General features: G+C 37.3%; 1 protein-coding gene across 3 annotated transcripts in view; it reads left to right on the plus strand.

Moving 5' to 3' along the window:
- The window catches only part of CEP350 (centrosomal protein 350), a 174643-nt gene that overhangs the window by 91899 nt on the left and 74538 nt on the right, over window positions 1-8206 (plus strand). For all 3 annotated transcript variants that reach the window (XM_023728085.1, XM_004372876.2, XM_023728084.1), the window contains one exon: window positions 4448-4617. In XM_023728085.1, coding sequence (XP_023583853.1) covers window positions 4448-4617 — 170 coding nt within the window. The remainder of the gene's footprint in view (window positions 1-4447; window positions 4618-8206) is intronic.

The following is an 8206-nucleotide window of genomic DNA, read 5'->3' on the forward strand; positions in this document are numbered from 1 at the left end:
ATGGGTCTGTTCAGATTTTCAACATCACTTTGCTGTAGTTTGGGTAGGCCATGTGTTTCTAGAAATTTATCCATTTTCTCTAGGTTTTCAAATTTGTTGGAGTATAGTTTTTCATAATATTCTGTTAGAATCCTTTTAATTTCAGTTGGGTCTGTTGTAATGTCCCCCATTTCATTTCTTATTTGGGTTATTTGTGTCCTCTCCTGTTTTTCTTTTGACATCCATATTTCTTGACATTACTGTATATACTAATTTTTATCACTAAAAAAGAAGATTGAATACTTTGTCACAGTATTAATATCATTATTATATTCTCTTCTGGGATTAGAAGACTTCAGAGGCTACTTTCCAGCCTTAGAAGTAGGATACCTACGCTGTCAAAGTATAGTAAAACCTCAATTTAAAAAATTAAATCATGAGAATAATAATGTAGAAATTAATGTGGGGTAAGTACTAGCAGTTAATTGAGTACCTAGTATGTGTCTGGCACTCTGCTAGATTTTTGACAGACTTTATTTCATTTAGTTCTCACAAGGACGTTGTGAAGTTGGTGGTGGGAACCGCATTTTACAAATGAGTAAACTAAAGCTCAGAAGGATTAAATTTCTTGCCTTCACTGACACTTAGGTACTTTATTTAGGATATCATTTGGATTACTGCAGATAACTCCTAATAGATCTCCCTGTCCTCTAATCTTTACCCACTCTATTCATTAGCCACCTGGTACCAGGGTGATTTTTTAAAATTGCAGCCAGTTTGGTTATTCCCCTGTTTGAAACCTTCAGTATTCCCTCAGAACATTGAAGGTCATCTAAAGCACTTAGCATAGCACAGAGTCTATTTGTAATTGGGCCTTTGGTCTACCTCCAGCCTTGTCTCTTGGAATTTCCCCCTCTTATCATACTCCACTAATTCTATTTACAATTCTGTAGAAGAACCATGCTTTTTGTTTTCTGTGCCATTACGTTTGATGTATCTTCTTTCTAGACCCTCCTCTCTCCATTTCATTTAGTTTACTTTTACTTACCCTTCAGGATTCAGTTCCTACCTCTTGTCTGCTTTAGATATCCTTTCTGTGTTCTCCCACCGCACTCTGAATATGATTATAGCCTCTACCGCCCTCTACAATCCTTATTCTCTTACTTGTTCATTATAGACTAGACTAGAAGCTCTTTGAGGGTAGGGACCATGTCTTATTTTGTGTGTGTATGTGTTTAATTTTTTAAATAACAGCATTATTGAGATAATTCACATACCATGAAGTTAACCCTTGTGATGTGTACGATTCAGTAGTTTTTAATATATTCACAAAAATATGCATTGATCACCACTGTCTAATTCCAGAACATTTTCATCACTCCCAAAAGAAACACCATACACGGTAGCAGTCACTCCCCATCCCCATTCCAACCCACATCCCCTGGCAATCACTAATCTACTAGCAAGTGTTTTCAGGGTTCATCCATTTTGTAGCATCTATCACTACTTTATTCCTTTCTATGGTTGAATAATATTCCATTGTATATATCACATTTTATTTATCCATTCATCATCCATTTTCCTTTTTTTGGCTATTTTGAATAATGCTGCTATGAACATTTGTGCACAAGATTTTGTGCAGACATAGGTTTTCATTTCTCTTGAGTATTTACCTAGAAGTGGGTCATATGATAATTCTATGTTTAACTTTTTTTAGGAACTGCCAAAATGTTTTCCAAAGCAGCTGTCCAATTTTACATTCCCACCAGCAATGTATCAGGGTTCCAATTTCTCCACATCATTGGCAACACTTGTTATTGTCTATCTTTTTTATTATATCCATTTTAGTGGGGACTGTGTCTTACTTGTATCCCCAGAACTTAGCAAAGTGCGTTGTGCAAAATAGGCAATACACTACCTGGCTATTGACCGAATGATTGGTGTATAATAAATGGGAGAATTGAAATTCAACCTTATGGCCTTCTGACTTCAAATCCCTTGCTGTCTTCTGCATCGTATCTTTCACCTCATAGCTTTATTAGAAGATACATCCTTTCAAAAACAATGGTTAAACCAGACAAACCCAAGAACACTTGTTAGGGGGTGGGAAGAGAAGTAGGAGAGAGTAGAGTCATGAAATTTAAGAAAAGAGAGCTCTTTAATTTAATATTTAATTTTGACATAATTACAGGCTTAGAGAAAATTACAGTAATACAAAAATCCCAAATATCTTTCACCCAGATTATCCTGATATTAACATTTTACTACATTTTCTTTAGCAAATACAGTTTTTAAAAGACACGGAGGTTAACAGTGCTTAATGTTAGGAGAAATAAACTGTTTATGGATTTGGCAATTGAACATTTAGGTAGAATTTAGCAAGAACAGTTGCAGCGGAGCAGTTAGAGTGAAAATGGATTGTGATAAATTGTGAAATTAGTGAAAAGTAAGAAAGTGTAAACATGGAGTAAAAGCCCCCTTTCCCAGAAGTTTGAATTTTAAAAAATTATTTTATTTGTTGTTGTTGTTGAGAATATGCATACCAGAACATCCACCAGTTCAGCAGTTTCTACATGTACAGTTCAGTGACATTGATTACATTCTTCAAGTTGTGCAACCGTTCTCATGCTCCTTTTCTGAATTGTTCCTCTCCATTAACATAAACTCATTGCCCCCTAAGCTTCCTGTCTACTCTGTTGAGTTGACAGTTTACTCCCATGTAGATCAAAAGAGCACAATGCTTGTCTTATTTGTCTAGTACTGCTATAACAGAAATACCACAAGTGGATAGCTTTAACAAAGAGAAATTTATTCTCTCACAGTCTAAGAGATTAGAAGCCCAAATTCAGGGTGCCAGCTCCAGGGGAAGGCTTTCTCTCTCTGTTGTTCTAGGAGAAGATGCTTGTCATCAGTCTTCCCCAGTCGAGGAGCTTCTCAGTGCAGGGACCCCGGGTCCAAAGGACATGCTATTCTCTTGGCTCTTGTTTTTTGGTGGTGTGAGGCCCCCTGTCTCTCTGCTCACTTCTCTCTTTTATATCTCACAAGAGATTGACTTAAAACACAGCCTAATCTTGTAGATTGAGTCCTGCCTCATTAACATAACTGCCTCTAATCCTACCTCATTAACATTATAGAGGTAGAATTTACAACACATAGGAAAATCACATCAGATGACAAAATGGTGGACAATCACACAACACTGGGAATCATGAACTAGCCAAGTCTACACACAAATTTTGTGGGGACACAATTCAGTCCATAACAATGCTCATGGCAGACGTTCTTTACTAAAATACAGGCTAGTAAAGATTTTAAGAAGACTTCAGGGGATATTTTTGGTTTAAGGTTTAAAGATTACTTCAGGGCAATAGATTCAGGTTTGATTTTTCTTTTTTTTTTTTTGTACTTTAGATGAAGGTTTACGGAACAAACTAGCTTCTCATTAAACAGTTTGTACACATATTGTTTTGTGACACTGATTACCAATTCCACGATATGTCAGCACTCTCCCTTCTCAACCGTGGATTCTCTGTTATCAGCTTTCCTGTCCCCTCCTGCCTTCTAGTCCTTGCCCCTTGGCTGGTGTGCCACTTAATTCTCGTTCTGTTTTATGGGCCTGTCTAATCTTTGGCTGAAGGGTGGACTTCAGGAGTGACTTCATTACTGAGCGAGAAGGTGTTCTGGGGGCGATACTCTTGAGGTTTCTCCAGTCTCTGTCAGTACAGTAGTCCGGTTTTTTTAATCAGTTAGAATTTTGTTCTACATTTTTCTCCGGCTCTGTCCAGTACCCTCTATTTTGATCCCTGTCAGAGCAGTCGATGGTGGTAGCTGGGCACCATCTAGTTGTGCTGGACTCAGTCTGGTGAAGGCTGTGGTAGTTGTGGTCCATTAATCCTTTGGACTAATCTTTCCCTTGTGTCTTTAGTTTTCTTCATTCTCCCTTGTTCCTGATGGGGTGAGACCAGTGGAGTACCTTGCATGGCTGCTAACAAGCTTTTAACGCCCCAGATGCTACTCACCAAAGTAGAATGTAGAGCATTTTCTTTATACACTGTGTTATACCAGTTGAGCTAGATGTTCCCCTGAGACCATGGTCCCTGCGGCCCTCAGCCCAGTAATTTGGTCCCTCAGGGAGTTTTGATGTGTCTATGGAGCTTCCATGACCTTGCCTTGCACAAGTTGTGCTGGCTTCTCAGGGTTGATTTTTAAATGAAAAAAGAGAGTGATAGCCTCAGAATAGTGGTTGTTCATCATGACTGTTTATTTAAAAGTGCAACCTTCCTCTCTCACCTTTTCCAAAACAGTTTCTTGTCAGACTTGTGTCTGTTTTGCTTTTTCTGTATTATGTTACATCTTACTTCATTTCATATCTTGATTATAAGGCACATTCCCTTGGCCCAGGAAGTTTGTGTTTGAAGTTGTGATCCTTATTTTTTTGTTTATTTGTTTTCGTAATATCCATGAACAGGAGTAGCAGTGGTAGCAGCCGTCAAGAAAGTCCTTCAGTCCCATCTTCTAAGGAAAATGAAAAGAAACTTCATGGTGAAAAGACGGAGAGTTCTATTGATGAACATGTTCAGACTGCAGCAGATGATTCTGTACGAAGTGATAGCATTCCATCTCTTCCCGATGAGAAAGGTAACTTTTCTTGTACGTTTTGTGTAATAATTTGTTTTGGGAGGCTTCCGAACCCTTCGAGATACTTGTGACTGAGCTGGTTAATAAAATTGATTAGAGTAGGGTGATAATGAGGACAGTGACTGAGCTAGTTAATACATTTACAACATGGTAGTAATAAGGACAAGATTAAATGTCTGATGTACAGAGACAAACATATCCAGATGAAACTATTTCAAGGCCATATACTATGCCAGTTACCCTGACCATTATTTTTACGTGATTGTGTGTCATGATCCCTCAGGGGGGCAAAACTAAATCTAGGCGAGCATGCATGTGGATGGAAAACGCAAACTCAACCCTGAAATAAATACTTTTATCCTTTTACACGTATGTAACATTCATAAAAAGGAGAGCATGTTATTAGAACTTCTATTTTAAATGTAAACAATATTATAAGGACACAATTTCTTAGACGCAATGATATGGTCAGATAGAACAACTACATTAAAATTCATTATTTAACTACCTGGATCATAAACTAACCTGCACTACTAGTAAATCGTGAGTAGTAAATAAGGTAACTAAGAAAAGAGAACCCATCAACAGATGGCACCATCAAGAAATTCAGCCAGAACATTAACAGCCTCCATTCTAGAATTAGTTTTTTAAATAGCTGGCTCTTAAGCAGTGGTTTTGATTGATAGTCTAGTACAGTAGTCTTCAGAGAAGAGTGGTCAAGACAGTTCTTGGAGTGCAAGAGCACAGTATCTGAATTTTTATTTTTCTCATCCTTTAAAAATGTCTTTAGAATATGTGAGCATAGATATATAATATATATATAATATATATATGTATAGTTTAGAAATATTGGGAGACATGCTCAGATTTTTGCTGATAGCTATGCACAGTCAAAAACATTTTGTGGACTACTGGATTAAAGACTAATGAAACTCATTTTAGGATCAGACCTCATAGTAACAACTTCTACATCATGGAAGAATATAAAGAATGTAGGAAAATAATAGAGGAATTATCTGTTAAGTTTTTCTTTTAGGACAAATTTAGAGTCTACTAACTTTTATCTTGTTAATAACATTGTTTGTAATAAAGTACTGTTGACAGATTTAATTTATCGATAAATATCTGTGAGCCTCAGGATAGATAATTATTGTGTGTGTCTTGCTTAATGCTGTATCTCAACTGTTTACCATAGTGCCTGACCTCCAGTAACAGTGAATAAATATTTGTGAAGTAATTAATTTGAAATACCATCAACAGTGCCTTTTTGATTATTTAACTTCTTTAAACAATATAAAATTAAATTACTCTGACTTCTACTTCCAGCCACAGTGGAGGAACAGGGACCACCAGATTCACCCTGTCACTTAAAATGACTAAAAAATCAGAATATATGGAAGAACTGTTTTCAAGACATTGGACATCAGATAGTGAACAGTATTGATTCAGGAGAGACAGGAAACAAATGAGATGTGAGCACTACAAGTAAGCCCCAGCTTACTCCCTGAAAAGTTTCGAGAGTTTCCAGACCACAGAACTTGGACCCCAGTGGTCTTCCTGAATTGAGGAAATGGAATTAGGAGTCCAGGGAGACCAAGGCAGCTAGAGTTTGCAGGGAAGAATGCCAGAGAGAGTTTCACAGAGAGAATTCTGGGTATCTGCAGAGTATCTGCTTGAAGCATTCATCTGAGAACTGATCAATGTATGTGATCTGGAAACTACCCATGCCAGGGTAAGAATCACCTAAAAAGATTACAGGAAACAATCCTCAGAGCTCACACAGAGCCAGGAATAGTTTATTTTACCAGTAGCCAGAGTAAGAAAAAAAATCTCATAATCATAGGGCATTGAGTTGTGTATTCACAAGGTTTTGCCTCAGTGGTGCAGCAGAGTTAGTCCTAGACTAAATGGTGTTCTTATCATGCCTAACAAAGCTTAAAAATAAGACTCAGAAGGATCAGATTACTTTCTTTCTTTTTGTTTGTTTATTGTTGTAGTTTAAGTGAAAGTTTACATTTCAAGTTAGTCTCATACAAAAATTTATACATACATTGTATGTGACCCTAACTGCTGTCCCTATACTGTGACAGCACACTCCTCCTTTCTACCTCCGATTTCCCATGTCCATTAACCAGCTCCTAACCCTTTCTGCCTTCTCATCTCACCTCTGGACAGAAGCTGCCCATTTAGTTTCAGGTATCTACTTGAGTTAGAAAGCACGCTCTTCACGAGTATCATTTTATGTCCCACAGTCCAGTCCAATCTTTGTCTGAAGAGTTGGCCTCAGAAATCGTTTTAATTCTAGGCTGACAGAGAGTCTGGGGGCCATGCTTTCTGGGGTTCCTCCAGTCTCAGACCATTAAGCCTGGTCTTTTTACTAGAATTTGAGTTCTGCACCCCACCTTTCTCCTGCTCCTTCAAGGACTTTCTGTTGTGTTCCCTCTCCAGGGCGGTCATTGGTGGTAGCCAGGCACCATCTAGTTCTTCTGGTCTCTGGCTGATGAAGTCTCTGGTTTATGTGGCCCTTTCTGTTTCTTCGGCTAATATTTTCCTTATGTCTTTGGTGTTCTTCATGCTCCTTTACTGCAGGTGGTTGGGACCAATTGATGTATCTCAGATGGCCACTTGCAAGCTTTTAAGACCCCAGACACCACTCACCAAAGTGGGATGCGGAACATTTTCTTAATAAACTAGGATCAAATTACTTCCAAGTAGCTTGACCATGTCCCAGAACAAACCTTAAGAATATTTATTGGAATGCAGAAATCACCCAAGAAGATAAAATTCACAATACTTGGCAACCAATTAAAACTTACTAGCCATGCAAAGAAGCAGGAAGTTATGACCCATAATGAGTAGAAACTGTCTCAAAAGTTAAATAGATGGTAGCATTAGTAGACAAAGTCATTAAAACAGTTTTTACCATTATATGCCATATGTTCAGCAAGATAGAAGAAAGATTGAATATGTAAAGTAGAGATGTGGAAAATATAAAAAAGACCCAAATTGAATGTCTAGAAATGAACACTGTAATGCATGAAATTTTAAAAATTTACTTCAGATTAGATTGACAGATTAGACACTGCATAATAATTAGTGAATTTGAAGACATAGCAATAAAAACTATCCACAAGATAACATATTGGAAAAATAAACTTTGGGGGAAAAAAAGGAATTATACATCAGTGAGTTGTGGGACAACTTCAGCTGACTAAACACACGTGTGATTGGGAGACATTAGAGGAAAGAGAAGAGAGAAAGGAAAAAAAAAAGGATTTGAAGAAATGACAGCCAAAAGTTGTTCAAATTTGACAATGGCAGCTATAAAACCAAAGATCCCAGAAGCTCAACAAATCCCAAGCATAAAATAATTTAATAAAAAAAAGACACTGAGGCACATCAAAAACAAATTGCTTTAAATTCTAATCTCAGATAAAATAGACTTCAAAACAAAATCCACCATAAAAGACAAAGAAGGACACTATATAATGATTAAGGGGATGATACATCATGAAGACATAACCATAATAAACATCTACGCACCCAATGACAGGGCTCCAAAATACATAAAACAAACTCTAACAGCACT

The sequence above is a fragment of the Trichechus manatus genome, unplaced genomic scaffold (genome assembly GCF_000243295.1).
Source record: "Trichechus manatus latirostris isolate Lorelei unplaced genomic scaffold, TriManLat1.0 scaffold00021, whole genome shotgun sequence".
In the NCBI taxonomy this organism is placed as follows: Eukaryota; Metazoa; Chordata; class Mammalia; order Sirenia; family Trichechidae; genus Trichechus; species Trichechus manatus.